The sequence below is a fragment of the Melanotaenia boesemani genome, chromosome 17 (assembly GCF_017639745.1).
Source record: "Melanotaenia boesemani isolate fMelBoe1 chromosome 17, fMelBoe1.pri, whole genome shotgun sequence".
Lineage (NCBI taxonomy): Eukaryota > Metazoa > Chordata > Actinopteri > Atheriniformes > Melanotaeniidae > Melanotaenia > Melanotaenia boesemani.
In genome coordinates this window covers 11,136,474-11,161,337 of record NC_055698.1, presented here as the reverse complement: position 1 = coordinate 11,161,337, position 24,864 = coordinate 11,136,474, and the positions used below count along the sequence as shown (strand labels likewise).

The following is a 24,864-nucleotide window of genomic DNA, read 5'->3' as shown; positions in this document are numbered from 1 at the left end:
TTTGTGGGCCTGCGAGATGGGATCGATAGTGTCAGGACACAGATCTGAAGAAGGGATTGGTCTTTATTTTAAATTGTTGAGTAGCCAGTTGTGTATATAGATGCTACAGCTCTGATGTAGCTTGTTCAGGTTTGGTGGCCTGGTGTCCTTTGCTGTATGCCACCCCCCCCCCTCTCTCTGACCCCTTTTCTAGTCTCCACAATGACATAAGAAAGGCCACTAGAGCAAAGAACATCATCCTGAAGAAGTAAATTTCTGCAGCATTACAAACAGCCAAAAACGCGAAATGCAAGAACCTTAATTCTTCCAATGCATGACCATAAGGACAAAGTATTCCAATCTGTTGTGAAGAAATCCAGCACCTGTAACCTTACCAGGACCATCCATGCAATCAAAGACACATGTGGCAGGCTCAGTCCATGCAGAAGTTTTCTTTACCCTGGGGAATAAGAGGTTTTTTGTTTTGTTTTTACTGTAACTAAATGATCAGTAGTGCCACCCAATGGTTTGTTAACTGGCTTTCTGGAGGCAGAAGCTAACATATTTGAACATGAAAGTGGGACCTCACAGGGATACTTTAACCAGCTAAGATGGATATTATGGATGGATGGATGGTGTAGCAATTTAGCGTCATTGAACATTAAAGATGTTTAACAAAATTATTCATTTTTAAAATTTCATAAAATTATGACTTATTAGTCAAAATTTTGATTATACCTCGGGAGCACCACCACACAGATAGCCTTATACTAATCTAATGGCTGTGTGGACACCATTAGAGTACTAAATTAATTAATTTAATAAATTAATTAATTCAAGCTAGTCAAATCAATCAGTTATCAATCAATCAGTCCCAGGACGCTAATAACGTGAATTCTTAAGTCGAATGGACCCATAACATGGCTCAAAGGAGGAGTTCACAATAACCAGACCAGTTTAGGATAAATATGAACTATTTATTACTAGTCTAATCATGCACAAATGAAAAGGAAATATGTACAAATGACTTCGCATGGGAAAATTAATCAAACTTAACCTTCTAAAATAATGAGTATAATCTTTTACTACTTCATACAAAGTCTTTGTCCTTTCTATGCTGGGGCACAGAGAAACATTGAATCACTTTATTACCCTCTTTGGTATGTAAGATAAACGTTTCTTGGTGTGTCCAGATGTCCTGGCCCATTAGAGCTGAAAGCTGCAGGAAAGGGGGATTTGTTTATCAGTTAAAGAAAAACACAAGTTTAGAAAGAAACTGTTTCAAAGTGGACATTTTGGATGAGGAGTTGCATCCGGGATCATAAAGCATTTGGTTTGTTAATTAAAAAGGCACATTTATGTTGCAGAAGATTAAAGTTCAGAAACTTCCCAGATCTTGTATATAACTTAACTAAGTATACCCCAGTCCAGGTTTGGAGGGTCGACCTTTGATGACCTGTGGAACTGGAAACCAAGTCATAAATCTGAGTCAGACCCCCACTTTGGGAGTGAGAGAGACTGTATGTCTGTAAGGAGAAAAATCTTCAAAGATGTTTAATTTAGTCAGGATTAAACAAAAGTTCCAATCTTTATTTTGAAGATGCTGGAATCCTCTACAATGGTGTACTCTTGAGTGAAAACTTTTTTCTGGAATGTTAATGTTAATGGAGACAATGACACAGAGCAAACCTGCAAGAAAAGAGGCTCCAAAGATACCTAGAGTTTGGATACAGGAAGCTTGAAATGCTTCACCAGAGAGGCCAGAACATGGCTCTACACTAATGTTTCTTGGCTAACCTGGATGGACCTAAACAATTCTGCCAAATTCTATGAACAAGTGTGCCATGTTTTTCCGACTATAGCCCAAGAAGAATTGAGATTACCACTTTTTCCAAAGTTTCTGTAACTTTGGGGAAGGATAAGAATATTTCTGCAGCAAAGACCCAGTTGTTGTTGTTTTTTTTTGTTTTTTTTTTTTCAGATTTCTTCAAGATTTCATATTTCCTTTCTTTATCCCAGGTGTTCCTGGCCCCCCTGGCTATGGAAAAATGGGACCACCTGGTCCTGTTGGCCAACAGGGTGTCCCTGGAGTCTCAGGCCCTCCCGGAACACCTGGAACAAAGGGCACAGAGGGCCGGTGTAATCCTGTGGACTGCATGAACCATCAAGCAGACTACAGCCCCAAGGGACCACCTATCAAAGGCCCCTGGTAGAGAAGCTAGAGACTACAGAATGTGGAGGAGCAAAAAAGCCAAAGATGATTACCCAAAGTTATAAAATGTAACCACAAGATGGAAAACAAGAGCTACCTTTATTGTTGTTGAATAGACCAATTTACCCACATAGAGTAATGGAAGAGACCTGAGTAAAAACCCACAAATTCTTTGTAAGGGTCCCGCTGGAACTGAGGCCTGCAAAGATACACCAGCAGCTATTTTTATTGCATCATTCTTTCCACTTCATAGCTGTATTACTGCTTTGTATTTTGTTCTAGCCTCTGTTTTACTTGTATTTCATTCTGTTTGTTCTTTTGAAAACAACCCAAGAGAGGTAACAATAATGATCATCTTTCTTTTCTTGTCCTTGATTCATTCTGGCCTCTGCCTTTTGTCTTTAATTCTTTTTTTATAGATTTCTTTGTTGTTGTTCTTTATTGGTCATTTTCTTTGACTAAGTCTGTTGCATGACACAGTTGTTGTAATGCATTGGCTGCGTTTCTCATGTCTTTATACTTTCCTCCTATTCTGAGCACATCCCATACATTTCTAATGTTCTGTCACGGTGGTTGAGATGTGATTTATATTTGAATTGGACGTGTAAGAGAATATCCCCAGAAATGTATTTCAGCTCTGTTGAATCAGATGTCCCATTGCATTCATTTACTTTTTGATAGATTGAGTGTTTGTATATATTTATATGTGTAAATATATATATTTGGCTTTTTATAATTCTCAAAGGTTTTTGTTATTGGGCAAACTATTGGTTATAGTTCTTTTTATTGTCAGTGATTATTTTGCAACAAATGACCAAATGATTTTTTTTTTCCTAAGGTCTTGAAGCTTTTAAAATAGAATAATGTGTTCAGTAAAAGACGGATTATTTATAAAAGAAATTTGCATCGACACAGAAAGCATTTTGCTTTTGTGAATGTATTGCTAAAGTTCATTTAGTGTCCTTTTGACTCCAATATTTCTGAGAATGCAGCCATTTTAAAGTGCCTTGTCTCATTTTAATTCCAAAGTAGCCTTAATAGCCATCTGTCTGCTTCATTTGGCACCACTCTATGTAAGAATAAGATGGAAATATGAGCAACAGTCAAGCCCATTCACTGTAGGTACTGTAATGACGCACAGCCACTCATCACAGCCAACCAACCTCCACAGTTACCTAGGAGAAAAGAAAATGCATCACTAACAGCTTTTTAGTCTAACATTTCACTGTATTTGGGTGGTTCATCTGTTATTTTAATCATTTTTTATATCTGTGGAATTTGTAATAATTTTCATGTTCATTACTGTCATTTTTGAAAGTTTGAACTATGAGCTGTGGTCTGACCTTTTGTTGCTCCAAAGCAAACCCCTGGGAAATATTTAACTGAATTAAAATGCTTTTCAAAGAATTTGCAGTAGTCGGTTTATGTGTGGCTTTTTTTATTTATTTTTTCTTTTCTTTTCTTTTTTTTTCACTGATAACTATTTTAAGTATTTTGTGCTTTTTGTTTTGTTTTTAGTGGTTTTGTCTCTTTGTAATTCCCACTCAGTTCTATTATCTGTTTGTCGTATTCATCCAGTCTGTCATTTTCTCTTTGTATTTACTTTGTGTGTATTTGTAATTGTTTTGTCTTTTCATATTTAATCATTTGCTTTTTTCTCTGTCTCTGACTTGTAGTTGTCTTTCTTTAGTACATCTGTGGTTTTATCTTTGTAGTTATAAATATATCTTTAATAATTTAGTATACAGGTGACGCATCCACCTTTCACCTGATAGCTGCAAGGATGAGACAGCCAGTTATTTGTAGCATTTCAACTTTTAAAGAAAAAACATCCAATCCCTTTTAAATGTAAGCTCTGGCCCAGAGGCCACTAACCCCATGTTAAGGTGACCCAACAGAATGTAAATTCAGTGACTGATCTGCTTTTAAAAATGCTTGGCCTGAGCATGACTTGCTTTTTTTTTCCTTCGGTTTATTATTTTCTATATTTGTTGTGAAAAAGAAATCACAGATTCTAAAAGCAGAGATGTCAATGAAAATTGCTGCCATATTTCACTGTAAGAAACATCAGAATGGGATTGCTCAGCACTGCTGAATGTTGGTAACTTTTAGCCATGGTATTGCAAGAACGCTGACAAAAGCTGAACATGTGCAGCTTCAGAAGAAAGGGAGTTTATTTACATGCATTAACTGATGATATTAAATAGTATTAACAGTAGGAATGTAAAATAAAATGATTGCAAAGAGATTAATTTCTATTTCCAGCATGATACAGAAGAACATCGGATTTTACAAAAGGTTCCTCTTTATTGGTTTGGGATGAGCTGAACATCCAGTCACAAGCCCTCTTTTACAGATGATTATATAAAGAACAATAAATAGCTTCTTTTGATGAAAATAAATCAGTCATCCTGTGGAAAGTTGACAGTGGCACAGAAAGCACATTTGGACCGTTAACTGATTCGTTTTGAGGAAAAGTCGTTACGTCTCTGGGAGCTGCACATTAGTCACTGATTTCATTAACACAGGATTTTTGTTGGTGCGTATCGTAGCCCACTCCTTTTTTTTTTCTCTACACAATAATCAACACACATTTACAAAGATTTACAGCACTGCATTGTGGGAGACGGGAGTGCCCATTGGGATATGCTGTTGCCAGGCAACAAGAGGAGGAGATAAAGCTAGTCGTTAGTTTCTAATGAGACTTAGGTAGAAAGCGGGGGATTGGGGGTGGGGGGTGTATACAAGTTAAATCAAGGATTTCACTCAAGCTTACAGGTAAAAGACATTTTATGATACAGTACTGAGTGAAAAATTAAGGCTGCAATTATTTATTGGTCCTTTTTGTACATTTTTAAGGCTTCAGGTGTGATGTTGCAAGAGAGATAAAGCATTTATACAAAACAAAACAAAATCTTTTCTATATAAAAACCATTTAAAGTGACCACGGTGTAAAATAAAAACACCTTCACCATGTTTGGATTTCAGCTCCTCTCAGCTCAGACTGTTCTGGTGGAAGACAAAGGGATGAATCTGCTCCTCTCTCGCTGCTGGAACAAGGACAGGATATTTGGATGGGACTGACACTGACATCATCCAAAAACATTGGAGAATTCAGAAAGATGTGGGAGGCTGTGAGCTGCTGTTGTCATGGTGATGCTGGGGGTGATTAAGATCACGCTGTCCCACAAGTCAAAACTTCAGGTTGTCAGATCTAGTGGGAGGGATGGTGGTGGTATGTGGGGGGGCTATACATCCAGTCACCATGCTATTATTGTCCCCCATCTCTCATTCTTGATGTTGTCCAACTAAGAAGAATGGTCTCTCTCCTTCCTTCTCTCCTGGGTGTTGTGAGCTGCTGATGGAGAAACAGGTCTCTAAACATTGGGTCCTTTGAACGTTCCTGCCTCCTGTAGTCTCGGCGAGGTGTACGCCGACGCAGCCAGACACATCGCCGCCTCACAGAATCCTGGAAGACCTGGAGGGCCTGCCTTACCAGGGTGGCCGGCCTCTCCGGCTGCCCCCTGAGGTCCTCTCTCGCCAGGCCTGCCATCCCGAGCCACACCATCAATGCCAGGAGGACCTGTGGAGTGGGAGGGTTCAATGTCAAGTGGGGATTTTAAACTGATCTCTGATTAACACAGCTGCATAGAATTGATGGTGGAAACCCCATTCCAAATTACTCAAGAGTAATGTATGCATGTATATATTCAAATCGTGTGCATATGAGCACAGGAGTGTGTGTTTTCTTCAGTTTGAATTAGGAGGATCTGTTGCAATCCTATTACATTCTCATTCAGCAGCATCTGTTAAATGACTGGAGTTAATGATGCCTTTAAAATTCCTTTCAGCAGCCTCTCCCGTGGCGAGAGATGTAATGTCAAGTCATTCAGTTGTCTTTTGTCCCCTTCTTTCCTTCTTCTCCTTCTACCTGTGTCTTCTCATCCACCTTTTTTTTTCATTTGGCCCATAAAAAAAAGCAAACCTGAGTGAATGGACTGCACAATGCTCATGTTTACACCCTGCTGAGGTGGAAAAGTTGTCACATAAAAGCAAAATGTGACAAACTTCTTCCCAAAACAGACTGTGAATAAATTTCAATACATTTGAGGCAAGTAACTTAAACGTTCGGTTGGAGGGATGGCAAAACAGAATGATAAATCTGTGAATAGAACATGAACTGAGCTCCAAAAGGCAAATAAAAAGGTAAAGATGAATACATTCTTCTCAACATTTCAGGCAAGATCAGGGGATCATTTGTTTTGTGCACAGAGGGAAGAAGAGAGAAAAAAAGGCAACATATTTTTGATCTTTGAAAAGTCTAACGCTTTCATTAACTATTTAGGGTTATGACCTGTTCAAGCCAGATGCATCAAAGCCGAATGAGCACCATGACCTTGTCTCAACAATCAGTGGCTGACATTCTTAATAATATTTGATGCCTGCAACAGAGGGTTATGAGAAAAAAGCAAAGCTGTTTCAAAGAACTGTTCCCTCAGGTAATAAGGTGATTTAAAAAAAATGGTAGTTCGCAGCAACAAAGGCTGCAAAGTTGAGGTCTAGGAGATCAAGACAACTCTTTAAGAGAACTGCTAGCAGGATTGTTAAAAAAGGAGAAACCCCTGTTTGATTGTGAAAAGATTTAGGTGACTATAGTGGCAGTTCTTAGGTAAGATTAATCCTTTTTTTCTGTGTTCTCTCCTGGAAATGGCTGCTGTTGAAGATGAGGGTGTGAAAAGCTTTCTGATATAAGATATAAAATAGCACTTTTCCATCTGTTCTGTATCTTGTGAGCTTATGTTCAAGTCAGCAGCAGAGGGAACATTTCTGGATTTTATTGAGTACCAGCTAATTCTGGTGGCAAACTTTGGCTGGGTCCTTGCATGTCCTTAATCTAACACAATATAAAAAAAACAAGTGTTGGTGACAATCCCAAAATCAAGACCTGGAAGAGTCCTTCCTACTATAACAAGCTGTGGTACTTGTCAAATGAGACCTGGAGTACTAAGAAGTACTGACTTTTAAGGGTGCCTAAACCTTTGTACAAGACATTTAACTTTTTAAACCTTCTTAAAATCAGTTTATCTTTAACCCTTCAGCTTTTTATGGTAAATTCAACCCATACATTTACATTTAAACACAAGCAGCATACTTGTTCTTCGTCACTTCAACTTGTCAACCACATCAATATAATTGATTTTAGCCCTAAAAGTCTAACATCATTGGTATAATGATGCACTTCTTGCAAGTTTAAGTTCAGCACTAGTGCGGTGTCCTGCGGACTACAATATATAGATGCAGTCAAAAGTGTGTGTGTGATTTTTGTTTATTAACCAGCTGCCAGTTTGGGTTCCGGAGGACAAAACCTTTTCTGCCTTTAAGATTAGATTTAAAACTTTCCTTTCTGATGAAGCTTAAAATTAGGGGTGGAGTTGTTGGCCATTAGCTATCACTTCATACTATATATGTTCACACCTGTGCTCAGACTGCCATCAGTCTAAATTCAACATTTCCAACTGGTCATGTTTTATTAATTAATACTTGAAACAAATATGGCCCATGCTTTCCACATCCTGCAATTTAATTTAATGCCTGGCTTTAAATCTCATATCTGCAAAACCTTTGCACACAACTACTGGAAACGGCTTCAGGCCTTACCTTGTATTCCTGGGGGTCCTGGTGCTCCTGGGTGAGGTTTACCTGGATCCCCTCTGTCTCCCTTTGCCCCTCTCTTTCCTGAGGAAGATGAAAAATTTAAAAACAATGTAGAAAAGCATGAATACTGTGTTTGTTTTTTGTTGTTATTTTTATGTCACCTTTAAGTCCTGTGTTTCCAATCTGCCCAGGTGCCCCAATTATACCAGGGATGCCACGTGGACCAGGTAATCCATGTGGACCTTGAGGACCAGGTGCCCCTGGAGGACCAGGGGGCCCAGGAGGCCCCATTACACCTGCACCACCAAGCACAGCCCTCTTGGCACTGACTGCCACTGCTGCTAGCCTCTCTGAAGCAGAAGAGAGCATCCTCATCATGATTAAATGCCTTTTAATGGCTGGCATCTGATTGCTCATGAGATGAAAGCAGATTTGGAAAATGAGCTAATCTAATCTCCCCTACATACATCAAAGCTGAATATTCAGGTCTTGATGCTCACCCTGCAACATCTTCAAAACCACTTCGATAATATGCTGGTCGGACGCATCACGTCCCTGAAGAGAGGAAGAGGAAACTGAGCATCATAGAGATAAAGATGAACCACAAATGAATGATGAAGAGCAAGCTGGACTCACTGGTGAGCCCTGAATGCCTGGCATGCCGGGTACTCCGCGCTCGCCATTGAGTCCCCTTGGACCCGGTAGTCCTGGTGATCCCTGATCCCCTGGTTGACCAGGATCCCCAGTGGGTCCATTATGTCCACTTTCACCCCTAATTCCTTGCTGCAAGGAGAAAAGCAGAAAGAGATTCTTTTTTTTGTTGTTGTTGTTATTGGTATGGTTTTTAGGGGTATTCTAAGAAGAACAGATAAAAGAACGTAAAACACATCCAACATCATCAGATTTCTACATGGTGAAACACTCACCTGTCCTTTGGGCCCAGGTTCACCAGACATGCCCTGTCACAGCAAAGACAGATGGTCATTTTCACATCATCTCTCCCATTTATCACTTATACCTCAGAGACACTGATTGAGCAATAACTCAAAGGGAATATTGTGAACAAATGTCTAAAAAATGTGCCTTCAAAGAGCGAGTGTGCATCATTGCTTCACTGCCGTGTAAACAGCTTACTACCATCTGGATTATTATAGGGATTTGTATGCAAATTCAAAAGCAGGCATCCTGTTCTTCTTCTTAACCTAGCCGTGGTTCCCAGAGTGATACACAACATCCTCCGTTATATATTGCTTTGCTTTGATGCCGTTAGAACCAGCTGTTTAAACCTCCTTATCTAAAGTCTGAAAGTTTTACTTTCTTTAGAAGAAGAAGTTTGAGAACAGCTTCGGGAAGCGCTTTAACAATCTTTACCTTTTCGCCTTTTTCGCCAGCCAATCCCTCAACACCAGGGTCACCCTAAAAGCAGCAGAAAAGTGGTGGTGAGAAGGAAAATAGAGGAGGATGCCTGCAGAAAATTTGTTTTAAACAAAACAGTTTAAAATAGGTTACTTACTACATCCCCTTTTGAGCCAACTTTGCCTTGGAAGCCCTGGGAGGACAAACATATTATAAATCTATTATCTTCTGAATAAAAAATTTAAAAAAGCTGTCTTACCTTTTAACACAAAGAGGATTCATGGACTATAAGTTATGTTGCACACCTCCTTAAATGATCTGTTCATTTCAGTTCTATTTGCAGGTAAACACTGCCCCCAATGGGTGGATTTGCTTAATTACATATGCCTTTCAGTACATGGTTTGCACACAGCAATGAATGCATTTTGTTCCTGCAAACAACTTGACAAACCTTGTCTCCTTTTGTTCCAGTAAGACCCTGTGCACCTGGGACACCAATGGGCCCTCTTTCTCCTTTGTTTCCCTTTTGAAAGATGATAGAAATGATGTGAGAAATGCATCCTAAAAATGCATTTGAAAAGACAGGAAACCAACTCACAGGCTTGCCGACTATGCCCTGTGGCCCAACCTCTCCCCGCTGGCCTCTGTCGCCCTGCAGAAGTAAGTAAAGGTGAGTCAGTATGGTTTAACACATCAGCTGTTGGTATTTTGCTGTAACATTATTGGTTGTACCTTAGGCCCAGGGACTCCTTCCATACCAGGCTCGCCAGGAATACCAGGCTCACCCTAAAACAATATAGTTAAAAGTACAATAATTCACCCTGTGGCACAAGAAAAGAATAAGACCCCTTTAAAACAAAATGTATACACCCACCAGAGGTCCAGGGGCACCAGACATCCCAGCAAGGCCCCTGGGTCCAGATTCCCCCTGGCAAGAGAAGAGAATACATTAATAGAAAATTAAAGAAAAAGGAAAAATGTTTATATGATGTGATGAAAAACATACTTTATCTCCAGGTCCCCCCTTTGCTCCAGGAGTGCCAGGTAATCCCTGTAGGCAGAATTAACAAGATTTGAAACGGTGCAAATCTACATCTCTCACCTCCCTTGAGTAAAGCTCAACGTGCAAGTAGGAAGGAAAGTGGATACTAGTGTATGGGTGCTAATGGTGTTGAGTGTTAATAATATTACTGCCTGATGAAAGAATGAAAACAGCCTGAGTGACAGCTGCAGCCACACACCGCTCTGTGTTCTGTTGTGGGTGACAATGCATCACAGAGGGACACAGTCTAAAGCAGGCCAAGTTCCAGCATCGGAGTCTGCAGCAGTGTTAGTGTCACTGTAGTGATCACACAGCAAAGTGTGCATCTCATGCTCCATTACCCCTTAGTCAGAATGACGCACACACAGCGTGACCCACTGGTTTGATTGTGATAAATGGCCTGCAGTGGGAGGGAGACTCTGATTTCAAGGTGGTTTATATTCTAAAACAGTATGGGTCAAAGGGTCGCTGTTAACCTGGAGGACTGCCCAGAAAACAGAGCACGCCAAAAGTCCCAGACTGCTTTGGTCTTTCATTTGTTTATGTTGTAGCTTTCTTACACAAAGGAAGGACATAGATCCTCTTCTGTTGGATGTGAGTGACAACAAGTGGGATCAGTGGTATACATACAATACACCCTCATCAACTCACCGCTGCTCCCTGAGGACCAGGAGGACCAGGCATCCCAGACTGCCCAGGAGCACCCTGCGTAAAGCAGAAGAAAAATATTCAGTCTTTAACACAAGTTGAAGTTTCTCATCATTATCAAACCTGGCAGAAGTGAACCTTGATTCCAGGAATGCCAGGTGTGCCATCTTTTCCATCAATACCCGGCAGACCCTGAAAAAGCAGGCAGATGAGTCAGATTAGTTCATTTGGCACGCTCTTGGAACAGATCGGCACAAACAAACAACCGCCTTCACTCACGTTCTCTCCCTTTTTGCCAACTGCTCCCTGTGGGCCCTGGATGCCTTGGCTGCCCTGCAGAAGATAACCGCATCAGCCTCAGAATATTCAAACCATTTCCATTCAAATTCTGAAGTACAGTAAAGTTGAAGGAAAAACTCTAAAAGAATCACCCACTTTATCTCCCTTGTCTCCTGCCTCTCCAGGTGGTCCCTGAGGTCCCTCCTCACCCTACAGAAAAAAAGGAAAAGCTTCAGAACATTAAATTTGTTTTTTCTAAGCATTTACTTGCTGAGTGGGAGTATTCTTACAGGAGGCCCAGGAATTCCTACAGGTCCGTTGATGCCCTTGTAACCACGAGGTCCCTGTTGGAAAACAACAAAGTGCCATCAGTCACTTCAGATCAGAGAGGAAGCTAAGTTGCAGAAGCCTACTATTCATTGTGATAAAGGGATCATTAGAGCTTAACTCACTCCACTAATAGGACCTGCACAGTGAGCCAGCCACTCTTGTTTTGGCACTAGGCCGGGGTGCTAACTTGGCTAACGCGGCTAATGTTAACAGTAAGACGGATGGCAACAGCGGATCATTAACTACAGATGGAGGCACAGTGGACCCACACAACCCCAACTCATTAGATAAGGAGAGAGATTTGTGTTAGCATCATTTCCATATGTCCCCATTGCTGGTAATGGATGGTGTTTGTATAGTGAAGCCAAGTTTAATTCTGCCTCCTAGGTGCTCATCTTATATCCAGAAGAGCAAAAACACAATGCAGTTCCATGTAAATGTGATAAGAGTGGTACTCACTGCCTCTCCTTTGGGACCCATCATTCCTGGATAACCCCTCAGACCCATTGGACCCTTAAAAAGAAGATAAAACAATGTGATACAGAGAATGGGACAAAATCCTAAAAATTTTATCATAACAGCAAAAATATAAATGTTCTCAGCTTACCGGGGGTCCCGGAATTCCCTGCTCCCCAGAGATGCCTATGTCTCCCTTGGGGCCCTGATGAAGAATACAAAAAAACTCACTTTCCCCAAACTTGCACAATCTCATGCATGTTTGGCTCATGGTGCTTTTGATTTCTCAACTGGCCTTTGATGGTTGTATAATGTGTCAAACATCAAACAAAAACAAAAATCTACTTTATAATTAGCCAGTTTGAGCTAGCTAATTTAATTATCTCATCCCACTTTCCACTTTTTCAGAGCCATGGACTTCTGAGCTGCATTCCTGTTGTCCCACTGTCAAATCATCTGATGCTTCAGTAATTATGTCAGTCTGTGAAGTATGGTGGGCCTGCCCCCTCTCACAAAATGCAAACAAACCAGGATGTTAGGTGTGATCTACTGAAAGATTAAATTGGTTTCACAGAGACTGGAATATTGGAATGTGGCTGTGCTGTGATAAGCAAACTTAGTTTGGCAACACTTCAAGCTCCTGATCTCAGGTTTGGTGGTAAATAGAAGAAATGACAAGCTTAGCTTTGTGGCTGCTTGTAGAGTTGTGTGTATTTTCAGTGAAAAATCTGCAAAGGATTTAACATATTAATGACTTCCTTGCCTCTGGTTTACCAAAATGTGTAAACACAGTAATGTTAAAAACCAGAACAGATTAATAGATGCAAAAAAAAAAGAAAAAAAGAAAAAGAAAACTCCTACAGCGACAACTGTCAAATACATACCACGGCTGCATCTTTTTTTCTCTTTTTTAGGGGATTAGTTGTTTCCAATGAGAGTCAGATACACAACTGCCTTCCATACTTCCCCTTTTTGTACATTTTGTGTCTCCCTAAACCCTTATCCTAAACCCTTATCCCTTCTTTGAAATGACAAATTGGACAAACCTAGTTTCAGAACATGTCGTAAGAGACATGAGGAGATCAATGTAGCTTAGCATGAAGACAATAAAATCTGTTTGTCTTATAAAACCAAAACTTCCATTAGCATAACCAAAGGTGATGAAATAAACAAACAAAATGCAGTGTATTCACTAAGCTTTAAGGTTGCTAGAAGGGTTTTTGAACTCTCTTAAGAGCCTGAGGAGCTGTTCACACTCTCTGCCCTCTACAACAAGTTGAGCTGAGCTAGCTTAATTCCCATCTCTGCCACGGACTAGTATAAAAATGGACCCATATCATTCATTACATTAGTAAACATATTTATACATTACACAGTAGTAAACATATTTATGTGTAGTCTTATCTAAATCAATTCACCTGTATTAAAACAGCTGTTTAAGACTAACAGAAGCATCATATTTCTACATCATTCTCCATATAGCATGTCGACTTTTCACTGACAAAGCCCGTCAAGCAATCAGCAAATGTTATTTATGTCCTAGTAGTATTCACGTTCCAATATTTTAAATGTGTTTTAATAAATCACAAGTTGGCTCACATTTTAAAGGAAGCAGAGACATTAACTGAAAAAATAATTAATCAGAATTTATTTATTTATTTTTACATTTAACCTTTAACTATAATCTCATAATGATTAAAGAGGTTTTTGGGCAAGATCATCATCTGATCGTATGTATTTACAAGGTGTCCAAAGGTTTTCAGTCAGATTTACTTGCTGCTTGTCACATGCAGTATCTCAGTCAATTAAAGTCAGGGAAGATGTTTCAGTCTGTAGCTATTGCTGCAGCTTAATTTGAGCATCAAAAGAGAAATGCTTCTCGAAATATCACTCTGCTCCTCTGTGCATCAAATATGATCTACATCATTGTGTATTCTGTTCAGTCAAGGCTTGGGTCATCAATTTAATTTATTTTTCAATAGTTTAGAGATACATATGATTTTTTGTCTTTAATCTTTTAATGAGAGGACTTGTAGAAAATAATATGTTTCCTAAAACAGACTGGAGACAGTGTGAGTGTCAACAGTTCAGCTGTTCATCATTAAGAAAATAACAATTAAAAAAAAGACAGAGCAACCTTGAGTTAAGGTAGGTCCTATTAAAAAAATGGTCTAAGAGGAGTGGTTACTTAGAGAGCTGAATGTTTCCAGCATCTGAACGCTGCCAGAGGGCTCATTCTGTGAGAAGATCAGAGGCTAACTCTTTGGGCTTGGCTAGCCACTCCCTTGGAGCCCACTGTGTGCTCATTAGCTTTGCTTAATGCACTGAGGTGAGAGAGCTGCACGAACCCTGACTCTCTCATCCTCCCCTTCATGTACCTGGCTCCTCAGCACTTCTTTCATCTAGCTGGTTGCATGCAGACTGCAGGGCCAGGGCCCAGCCTGACTAATCACAGCCAGATTAGTGCAGTCATGTGCCACAGTGGGCTTCATTAGAGCTAATCCCCACCTCCTCTGGCCCTCAGTGGTGACTGCATGTGCACCACTATACAACTAGATAGATAGATAAATAGATAGATAGATAGATAGATAGATAGATAGATAGATAGATAGATAGATAGATAGATAGATAGATAGATAGATAGATAGATCTATTTGCCGCTCACGATTTTTCCTATGCTTCCAGAGTCTCCAAGAACACCAGCACGTCCTTTGTGTCCCTAGAGAACAAAATTCGGTCAAGATGGCATCATCACAATTTTGCAATTTTACAGAAGGTGATCAGACACACTCTTCACCTTGACACCCTGCAGTCCCTGGGGGCCTTTGGGTCCTGCTGGGCAGGTGAGAGGACACTGTTGTAGAGACAGAAAAAACATGGGTTATAGAAACTAACTATAGAAACTTTTATAAGAAACTAGATGTTGTGAGATCTTACCTGGATGTCTGCACTGCCCTCTTCTGCACCAATAAACTTTCCTGGAGAACCCTAGACAGAAAAATAGACACATGGAGGTCCCAGCCTGAAAGAGTTGCTTCTTTTCCATATGTGCTGAGTCAGCACTCTCTCCTTCTTTCCAACTATTCCCACTCTATCTCTTCATCTCTCTGTTTATAGATTAAGTTAGGAAGCAAAGCCTTGCAGGAGCTGATGAATTCCTGCTACAGTCAGATTAGACAGCCCACTGATCTAATGGGGGTTTATTTGTCCTTGGACAGCGCTAAAGCTAAACAAATATACTCCCCTGGGCTTGGAGAATCACTCTAAATAAAGACCACCCCCCACTCACTTTCCTAGAGTCAATCAGAAATCCACACAGGAGAGTACATACACTTTAAAAGCATAATTCTCTGAACTGATCTCGGTACCTCATCACTTATTGCAACCTGTACAAGCAAGCAAGCTCTTGTTGCGGTAATTTGGATCATTAAACAAACACACACACTTTAACTACTGCTTCCTCTCAATCCAACGGACATTCAACATGGCTGTAATCCTTTGTCATTGCCTTCCTCCCACATCCCCATTCAGCAGCGTAGGTCAGCTTTAGTCAGATGGATAAGAGCTGTATGCTTGATTTAACTCAGTATACTTGTGTTAGCTTATTTATTGATTTGACATGTCTTACCACAAAGACTGTCGTTACATGGAGTGATTGAGGTTAGTTTACCTAAGTAACACTCCATTTGTTGGGATTAGGAGGCACAGTAGCATAGTTTATCCACTAGAGAGAGCTAATACAACTAAAATTTAAATGAATACATAAATGGATATCTTTCAAGAAAACCACAAATGCTTTTTTTGTGTGTTATTTTAACCATCCACTAAATGTTCAACAGTAATTCCACAGCCATCCCGTTCTCCATTCTGTTTATCTTCTTAAACAATTTTAGCTCCAAGATCACATTTCTAATGTTATATGTCAGGATATTTTTTTTTTATCAACTAATCCTGAATGCACACTTACTGGCTTGCCAGGAGGTCCGGGGAGTCCTGGAGGTCCAGGTGCTCCCATTATACCCTAAATGCAGGAAAACAGCGGTCAGTAAGCAGTCTACTTGATGTAAGAGCTCTGGCTGGTTGTGTTTGTAACCCATGAAGGCCTTGCAATCAACTAAAAACTCACCTTTGGTCCAATTGGTCCAATTTTACCTGGGAGACCGATTGGCCCTGGAGCCCCCTATAACAGGATGATATAAATGATCATATGTGAACACCTTATCTGTCACAAATTAGTTCCATCCTTCAAAGCCCAAACTGTCTGATACAAGATATGTTACTTACAGCCAGACCTGGAAGGCCAAGTCCCTGGGTGGACAGAAAGGACAAAGGTTTAAATTATTGTAAACAAGCAGGAAATCCAGCAGAGTGTCAATTAATATTTGTGAAAGCCAATTACCAGAATATGCAGTGAGATGGGTATGCATGTGTACAGTGTGAGTGCAGATTAAACACTGCTCAGAAACACAGTCAGGTCATGTTTGCAGTGGCTTTTGCTTGGAATAAAAGGGAAACAGTAATTAAGGAAGTGAAGCTTGGTGGAAGAGAAGCTGCCCATAGGGCAGGATCTGTTGTCAGTGCAGGGTAAGCCGACTGGCTGTTCAGCACAAACCCTAGACAGGAATGCTAATGCTAAACAAAGGATTAACTAATAGCGTTGCATTCAAGCATGACATTGAGTGACTCTGGACTTAGATTCAAGGATGTCAGGTAGCCTGACACTGAGCACCACCTGGTGGTGTCAAAATGCATTAGACATCATGCATAGCTTGTGCACAGTGTTTGCTTTTAGTTGTGATATGTAGCTCCTTTATATTTGAATAACTCATGTCAGCTGTAGAAAGCATATGCCACATCTGGCTGAAGTGAACCAAAAGAGGATACAGCTGGTCAGGCATTGAGGCATGACAAAGAGGAGATTCGGAAGGTTGTCATGGGAGACCAGCTGGGTTACAATATGGTTGTTAGTAAATGTACTAGATGTCAAACAATGCCTAATTCAATCAGTCGCAAATCATTTTACAACTATTGCAAAATCCTCATGTGGTTTTGTTGCTTCATTAGCCATACATCTTAATAAATACAAATACAGGGAACATGTTTACTCCAGAACAGGAAGTATATCTTCTGTGACACTATAATAAACCAGTTCTCCTTCCTTTAAGATGGTCATATTGTACGTTCCTCTACCTAAATTATCTGGCAGCTATAACTAGCAGCTTTTCAGATTGACATAAAGGAAACATCCCAACCAAAACTAATCAAATTAGTCCAAAAACCATCAGATCATGATTGTCCATATTTGCCTGTTCAAACATTTAATCCAAGGCCTGTTCTCATTTATTGGAAAGCCTACAGTGTGGAACTGGGAGAGCTCATAAGGAAGGAAATAATGCAGAAAGCATGCTCCTGAAATACCACAATACAGTTTACAGCGCAGCTACAATGGTTTTGTGTTGATGTAAATATTCTTGTATTTATATGTATCTCCAATATAGATAAAAGTGTATATAATGATGTAGATGCAAACATAAAAGAGGAAAAACCAGTAAGCCTCATCAGCCAAGATAGTTATTATCATGAGCTGTGGGAATTATACTGTAATCAGACAAGATTTCATTCAGAAAGCAGTCAGACTTTTATTAGGGTGCGGTCAGGATGATCTCCGGAACAAAGCCCGCTTCCTCTTCTGAAAACATTCAGGTTCTCACATACAGAACCTCTGGTCAATGTCTAGCAACTTCCAAGGCAGGAGTAGATGAGTAAAAAATGTTTAACAGAACATTGGATAAGCTTGCAAACTGCAATCCAGAATAACTCAGGGATCTTTGAAGAATTTGCTTTATGAGCTCATGCAGAAAAAAAAAACAAAAAAAAAAAAAACATGGGGTTCTGTGTCACAGGTCATTTAGAGGTAGGTGTTCCATCACCAAGATAATTCATCTTTAAACAACTTTTTGAATCCTCTAAATAACAAAAATGTCAATGTTAGAAAAATGTTTTTTGTGCAGCCACATTAATCTTTTTAAAATCACTCAGATTTGAAACAAGAAGCTTGAATTTCTTTAAATAAATCTCCCTAACTCACTATATGATACTAATGCTACCAGGAAAAAATATCTATTACATAACCAAACAACCTAAAGTGATTAGTGCCAATACAAACATTAAAAACATTGAACATTGGACAAGAATGTCGGAATGTATCCAAACTTTTTACTCCTACTGTGTTAGACAATATCTAATTGTTAGTGAGTTTTGCAACAGAATTTGTATTTTTTCTTTTAGCTTATTTGTCCCAAGTGAGGTCCAGTTAAAAAACAATAACACCTTCTTCTGTAAAGTAATTTATTTCTGCAGCATCTCAATCAACATCCTCCAAAATGACAATGCAGTTGACTTTGATCTACTTTTGGATGTTCTGCAGACAATCAAAATAACATTCATGAAGGATGTGTTTGTTGCATTTGTGTTGCATTATTTTTAGTGCAATGTCAAAAGAAAAAAAATATATATATATATTTACTTACTGGAGGTCCAGGCTCACCACTTGGACCTGGTTGACCCTGCAGATGTAACCACAGTGTTAAACATGAAATCATTAACACATAAATCAATACAACATTATAACTAAACATAACTAACTAATTAGATGAATCTCATTCTGTTACAAGTGAGCTGACTTTATTGCATTAATTCACCTTAGTTTTTGTTATGACTAGAATAAGGAAAATGTAAATGAGCTGTTTTTTCAACCTCAGTTTTTCCATGCAGCTGCTGTATAATGGTGTGTTTGTAGTAATAATCAATTCAGATGACAGTTGTAACACTTGCCTTTGTGCCTGGGTTACCAATTGGGCCACGATCTCCTTTTGCTCCAATCAAACCCTGGAGACAGACAGAAACGAAGCAAAGCAGGCACACATGATATTGAGGTCAAGGTATAGAAATGGAAATAGAGTTAAAAAAAAAGGAAACCATCAGCTATCAGTATGCTTTCCAGGGGCTACAGCTGACTTAAAATGAGGTTAACCACACATTTGATCGAAGCTGACGTTGTTTGGTGAGGAATAAAAAAAAAACCTGAGACTGGGATTCCAGGGCGGATTACTGGCTAAACCTCTGAGGAATGTGTGTATGTTTGTGTGTTTCTATTAGCATGTGATCACTTCAATTTCTGGGGAATACAGACAGAAGTAGTGAGTTATCCAATTATCAGGTAAATCTGAAACAAAAGCTTGAAAACCTTTTTAGATTTAACTGTGTCTTTATCCTCGTCTGCATGTTACCTGTAATTACTAGAGATGTAATTAGTATAATGAACAAAGTACAATGGGTTTGATATATATTGTATTCATGTTATGGTAGTTGTCACCATGTTAACTGTTAATTGAGATGAAGGGTTAAGTTTTAAATAAGCCTGATGACAATAAACCAGTTAGGAAGTCAAATGTCTGCAGGTGCAAACATCTTACACATTCTTACAGTCAAACACAGAGTGAGCTCTTATATAAACAGATTTATCTTTGCAACAAAGATGCATCTGCTGCTGATCTGCTGTGACTTTTTAAAAACCTCTGGAAAAAGGTACTTGTAAATAATTAATTGGGATTACTTCATGACACTTTCAAAGCTGAATGGGCATCATCGTGCATGTGGTGGCAGATTAAACAAACAATTCATCACCACTCACCGTAGCTTTAAAAATCTGTTTATCATCAATAATTCATGGACTAAACTTGACAAAAGTATTAGTTTAGCTCAAAATGTGCTGAATATCAGTTTTCAGGTGAAGTTTCCTGGAACGTCTTCTCATTTCTGACACATCTTTCAACATCTTTCCCAAAAACAACACACCAGCTTACTTACATCTATGCCATTCTCCCCCGGTGGTCCATCTGGACCTGGTTCTCCAGGCTCTCCCTTTTGCCCCTACAGTAAAACACACAGTACAGTCATGAAGGAACAGCACTGGAATGAAGGGAGATAATTTAAGAACACAATGTTTTGCAGCTGCAACATTTAAAGGTGTGGTTTGATTATTTTCAATTAGTCAAGCTACACTATTCGCTACTATTCATGTAAATATGAGGACTGGAGTTTGAGCAGCTTGTGACAACATCCTTTACTTTTGAGCCTTTAAATTTTTTTTCTGAATCACTAACCTATATTTTATACTGTGAAATGCTATATAATAAAGCCTGCCTTAAAAAGAAGTTGCTGAGAAGGTGTTTTGTGGGAGATATTTCTGAACCAACTGCGCTGCAACCCCTGCATCACACTTTAGTGTAAATGTGGATTCTTGTGCAGAGTGATTGTCGGTTTTAAGTCCTTTCCTCAACCTCATGATGTTTTTCTCAACAAGATCAGGGAAAATGCTTTGAGAAAAGAAAACTTTTACTAATAATTTTGCAGGATAATTTCTGTTTACTTCAAATTCAGGTAAACCACAAGTTAAAGCGGGTGCAAAATCAAATTAAGAAAATCAAACAGTGTAAACTTACTGGTGGTCCAGGGGGGCCTGAAGGTCCTTTGTCTCCCTGTAAACACAACACACAACCATGTAATCTAAATTATACATGCATGTGAATGGGAGATGCAATATCTGCCTCTAAACTCTTAGAAAGTAGTTGTTTAATTTAAAAAAATAGTAGAATGGAATGCATGACATGATCTTTATCAACCTGTTGTTCATTGTGAAAGCACTTATGAATGTTTTATGTATTTTGAACTTAAAAAAGAAGAATATCTACTTTTTCATTCTAATGCAGTCATCTCTTAGATATAGATATGTTCAGTGGCCTCCACTTCCACCTCCAACATTTTCATACAAAGCGCCTGGTGTTAACCCTTAGCATAGCTTCCATGTATCACATTACTGTGACACAAACTCAGGTCCCCTCTCAAAGACCCCTCTCTCAGCCGGGAACAGAGCTCTTTTTGTGCATATGTGTTTTCATTTGCAGCGCTCTCTGCTGGTAAGACTTCAGTCCTACAAAGCAGAGCTGGGTTTGGTATTTCTGCAGCACAATGAGAACCTTTGTGGGAAAACTTGTTGGGCAAACCATCATGGCTACTCACATCAATGCCATCTGACCCAGGAGTGCCAGAGGGGCCTGGTGGGCCCGGCTGGCCCTGAGGTCCAGGTGGACCCCTCTGAAACACAGAAAGAGAGGAAAATAATCATTATATAGTAGTAATGGTACTGTACAATTGCTGAAATTCTATAGAGCAACAACAATTACATATCTGGAGAAGTACTTTTTATTCTTGGCTATTATAGCAGTTGTTATAATTATTATGTTTTCTTTTTTTTTTTTAATAAGGTTTTATTTCTTCTCTATACATGTGCACTCTGTAAATATCTAAAACAAATACATTAAGCTGCCTTGTATTAAATTTTGCCAACATATTTATACAGCTTTACCTAAATTATTACATAAAAAATGAGCCCATATTACTCCAAACCAATGACTCTACAGCAACCAAATAAATCTAAATAAATGACAAGTATTATTATAGATTACCAAACCTACATCATATTAATGTATCATAGACAGATTAAACACTGAAAGCATTATGATAACAGAACGGTGAGTAAAGATATGAGACAGAAGGGAATTAAATTGGCAGAAATGAGAAGTAAAGCTAAATAAATTGAGGAGGAATGTGGGAGGGAGGGTCATGAGGCTGGCACTGTTTACCCCCACCCCCACCTCCTCCTCCTCCTCCTCACCCCCCTCCTTCCACTGCCTGTCTCGAATGTTGTCTTGGGCCATCAAGCAGCGTGTCACATGATAACGATTTCAATTCCTCGTTGGCTTAATCAAGCATGTTAAAGACACAATTACAAAAACAAAAAAAAATAAATAATACATGGTCAATAAAAAATGCACAGGTGCTGGTTTAAATAGGACAGGAGGAGGGGGCTTTCACACATGGTGGGCAAAGTTTGCATTTGTGTGTCAGTCCACATCGATTTTTATCTTTCAAATTTGCTTCCCTCAGGGAAATTTAAAAAAAAAGGTCAATTGTTTTACTTATTTCTTTGGAAAATCAAGCTCCTCTTGGCCTCAAAGTGGTAACTAAAGAAAGGTCAAATCCACCCTATTATTAAAAGCTCCTGGGAAAAGTCCACACATGAAAAGGCTGATAATCCATACAAGGTAGTCCAGTTTTCTTAGTCTCCACAGAAGAAAAACTCTTTCAAACTCATTTTCTGTCACATTTAAGCTATAAAGCCAGGCGTTCTCCAGTTATAGATCTTTGCTGCCAGACTCCAATATTGTCATCATTTCAACCTGCACACACGACTCCACACTACCTATAACATCTCTTGAAGATATCCAAAGCCTGCTGGCCCGTTTCTGGGGGCCCTTATCCCCTGAACCCCCTGAATAAGCGAGGTAAACCTGAGCAGAGCAAGCCTTAGCCCCCTCTGTCCACTCACCACTTGGGCCAGAGCCAGGCACAAGGTCTGCAGTATAACCCAGGTCTTCAGCAAGGCAGAGAGAGCAGCCATGGTCCCTCTCCCCTGTCCGTCTCTCCTCGGATCAGCAAATCCTCTCTTCTTGCTCCTCTTTCCGCTCCTTCACTCCTCTCCAGGCCGGCACAGTGAGAAAAGGAAAAAAAAATCCTCTTTGGAGGAGAGAGCTGAGAGGGGAGAGGGATGGATGGATGAGGAGGGTGGAGAAGGAGTGCAGGGCTGATTAGAGAGGGAGGTGTAATCCTGCCCCCAGTGCCGGCCCCTCAAAGCAGAAGAACATACACACAGACCCTTAGTTACACAACGCAAACACAAAGTCAATAAGTCAACATTTCAGGGTTTTGTTTTAATCCTGTGGTGGCAATAAAGTCACAAATTCAATCATCAAACAGATTCTGTCACTATGACTGAAACATGTATGTATTTGTATTTTTAACAGGTTTTTAAAAGCAATTAAGTTCCTTCTACATATAAAACTGAACAAAAATGTAATTGCAGGCCTTTGTGCAGGTTTAGTAGTTTCTGACTCTCTCTGCAGATGTCTTGTTTCTACAAGCCGGAGGATAAATCTTGCATGCAGATGTGAATACTCCTAAACACTCTTCAGTGATGGTTTATATGGTAAATCTCTTTAGAGAGAAAAAAAAAACAAATAAAAAGGAGTCCATCCAAAACTGGGCTTAACTTTTGACACAAAGGGATAAACACTATTTAAACGCTTACCTGTTTTTTGCTTTTCAAGCTGACTCGTTTACTGACATCTAGCGGTCACTTTACACAGTGGAGCAGAGTTCCCACACTAATCCAAAGAGGCTATTGAAAGGAGAATAAACAAAATACATGGAGATGTGAAAAATGACCTCACAGTGACACCTATTGCACAGATACTACATTACACCAAAATAAACACTTGCTTGAGTCCACAAGATGGCAGCAAATGCACATTAATATGTGCAGAGTGGTTTGGTTGCTGTGGAAGCCTCCATTTAAAGCTGAGGATGACATATTTGGTCCTTAGTGACAACAGATGAAATAATGAGGATGCTGAAAGGAGATGCATTTAATTGAAATCTATTTATTGCACTGAATCATTTCAGTGGTGGATTCTATGCTGCGGTCTATTTGTTTTTCATTTCCGCTTGTGCACCTCTCACTCTTAAAATCAATATTAATTCAGGATTTCTCTGTTTCAAATGCCAAAAATAACACAAAACATCAATTCCTTCAGAAATCAATTGCAGTTTGCATTTGGGAGCCTCTGTGCAGCACTGTTTTTCAAAATGTGACCTCTGTGTTGTTGCATGGTAGACGCACTGTTCCAGTACTCAGTTGCTGAACTTCTGAAGCTCCGACGCCATGTCGACGTTTTCCAGCCTCCTTCTGGTCTCCCCATTCCTCCGGAGATCTTCTTCCAGCCCTGCCGGAGGTACGTCCACCGTGGATCGCGTGGCAAGCAGCTTTACAACATCTCCGGGTCCTCAATACCGACCTTACTCACCTCACGCCGACGCTCTCCGATCATTCGCCGGGATGCTAACTGCGCCACCCTGGCTAGTTTGCCAAGGGCAGGTAACTCTGCCTGCAAAAGCAGCCACGCGACCGCCACCTTTGGTCTTCTGAACATACGCTCTCTCAACAATAAGGGCCTTTTAATAAGAGATCTTATTGTAGATCATAATCTTGACTTTTTATGCCTGACAGAGACTTGGCAGCTGCCTGATGATTTTATTTCTCTAAATGAGTCCGTCCCGCCGGGCTTTGTTTACGTCTGCCTGCCTCGTGCTTCTGGACGCGGTGGAGGTCTTGCATTGCTCCATCGTGAGAGCTGGAAAGTTGTGCCGATTCCTGCTGCTCCGGTCTTCTCCTCCTTTGAGTATTCTGCATCACTGCTGCCCGGTCCCTCTCCCACAGTCGTTACCACCGTCTACCGTCCTCCAAAATATAACAAGGATTTTTTGAATGATTTCTCCCTCCTCCTTACCCATCTTTCTTCCCTCTCCCACAACTTGATCATTCTAGGTGACTTCAATATTCATTTGGACAATGACAGTGCTCCTCTTTCCAGGGACTTCTCGTCCTGCCTGGACAGCTTTGGTCTTCATCAATACATTAATTTTCCAACCCACTGTAAAAAACATATTCTGGATTTAGTCTGCTGCTCTGGTATCGCCCCTACTGGTTGTAAATCTCATTCTGTTGCTTTTTCTGATCACCAGCTCATCACTTTTAACATCAAGGTGCAGCTGTCTAAAATTATACTCCCTCGCATCATCTCCTTTCGTAATATAAAGGACATAAACATCGAAACTTTCACATCTGATATCAATAATTTTCCCAGTGTATCTTCCTGTTGCTCACCTGATGACCTGGTTTCTTTTTATGACAAAAGTCTTCACACTCTCCTGGACATCCATGCTCCTC

The 24,864-nt window shown here is 39.9% G+C and overlaps 2 protein-coding genes across 6 annotated transcripts in view; one reads left to right on the top strand and one right to left on the bottom strand.

The window, feature by feature from the left end:
* col16a1 (collagen, type XVI, alpha 1) overlaps nt 1–3,592 on the top strand; it is a 98,402-nt gene extending 94,810 nt beyond the window's left edge. For all 5 annotated transcript variants that reach the window (XM_042012238.1, XM_042012235.1, XM_042012236.1 and 2 more), the window contains one exon: nt 1,999–3,592. In XM_042012238.1, coding sequence (XP_041868172.1) covers nt 1,999–2,192 — 194 coding nt within the window. In that variant the 3' untranslated portion in view covers nt 2,193–3,592. The remainder of the gene's footprint in view (nt 1–1,998) is intronic.
* Nucleotides 3,593–4,676: 1,084 nt separating this feature from the next.
* col9a2 (procollagen, type IX, alpha 2) lies at nt 4,677–22,630 on the bottom strand. Its single transcript, XM_042012239.1, has 32 exons — nt 22,408–22,630; nt 21,039–21,113; nt 20,462–20,497; nt 19,827–19,889; nt 18,792–18,845; nt 18,488–18,523; nt 16,242–16,265; nt 16,084–16,137; nt 15,925–15,978; nt 14,895–14,945; nt 14,755–14,811; nt 14,623–14,676; nt 12,109–12,162; nt 11,961–12,014; nt 11,462–11,515; nt 11,328–11,381; nt 11,172–11,225; nt 11,031–11,084; nt 10,896–10,949; nt 10,209–10,253; nt 10,077–10,130; nt 9,935–9,988; nt 9,801–9,854; nt 9,654–9,725; nt 9,360–9,395; nt 9,218–9,262; nt 8,773–8,805; nt 8,483–8,629; nt 8,347–8,401; nt 8,008–8,196; nt 7,850–7,927; nt 4,677–5,774 (listed from the first exon to the last, which is right to left on the bottom strand). Exons 1-32 carry the CDS (start codon nt 22,477–22,479, stop codon nt 5,569–5,571), a joined length of 2,076 nt encoding a protein of 691 aa, XP_041868173.1. The 5' UTR covers nt 22,480–22,630; the 3' UTR covers nt 4,677–5,568.
* Between the last annotated feature and the right edge of the window lie 2,234 nt (nt 22,631–24,864).

Excerpts from the sequence above, each read along its gene's own strand:
- col9a2 (XM_042012239.1), bottom strand. The coding sequence starts at position 22,479 with ATGGCTGCTCTCTCTGCCTTGCTGAAGACCTGGGTTATACTGCAGACC. Across the intron at positions 14,812-14,894 it reads AGGGCAGTGCAGACATCCAG|TGTCCTCTCACCTGCCCAGC; the intron begins GTAAGATCTCAC and ends TCTCTACAACAG. Across the intron at positions 9,855-9,934 it reads AAGGAGTCCCTGGGCCTAAG|GGCGACAGAGGCCAGCGGGG; the intron begins GTACAACCAATA and ends TTACTTCTGCAG.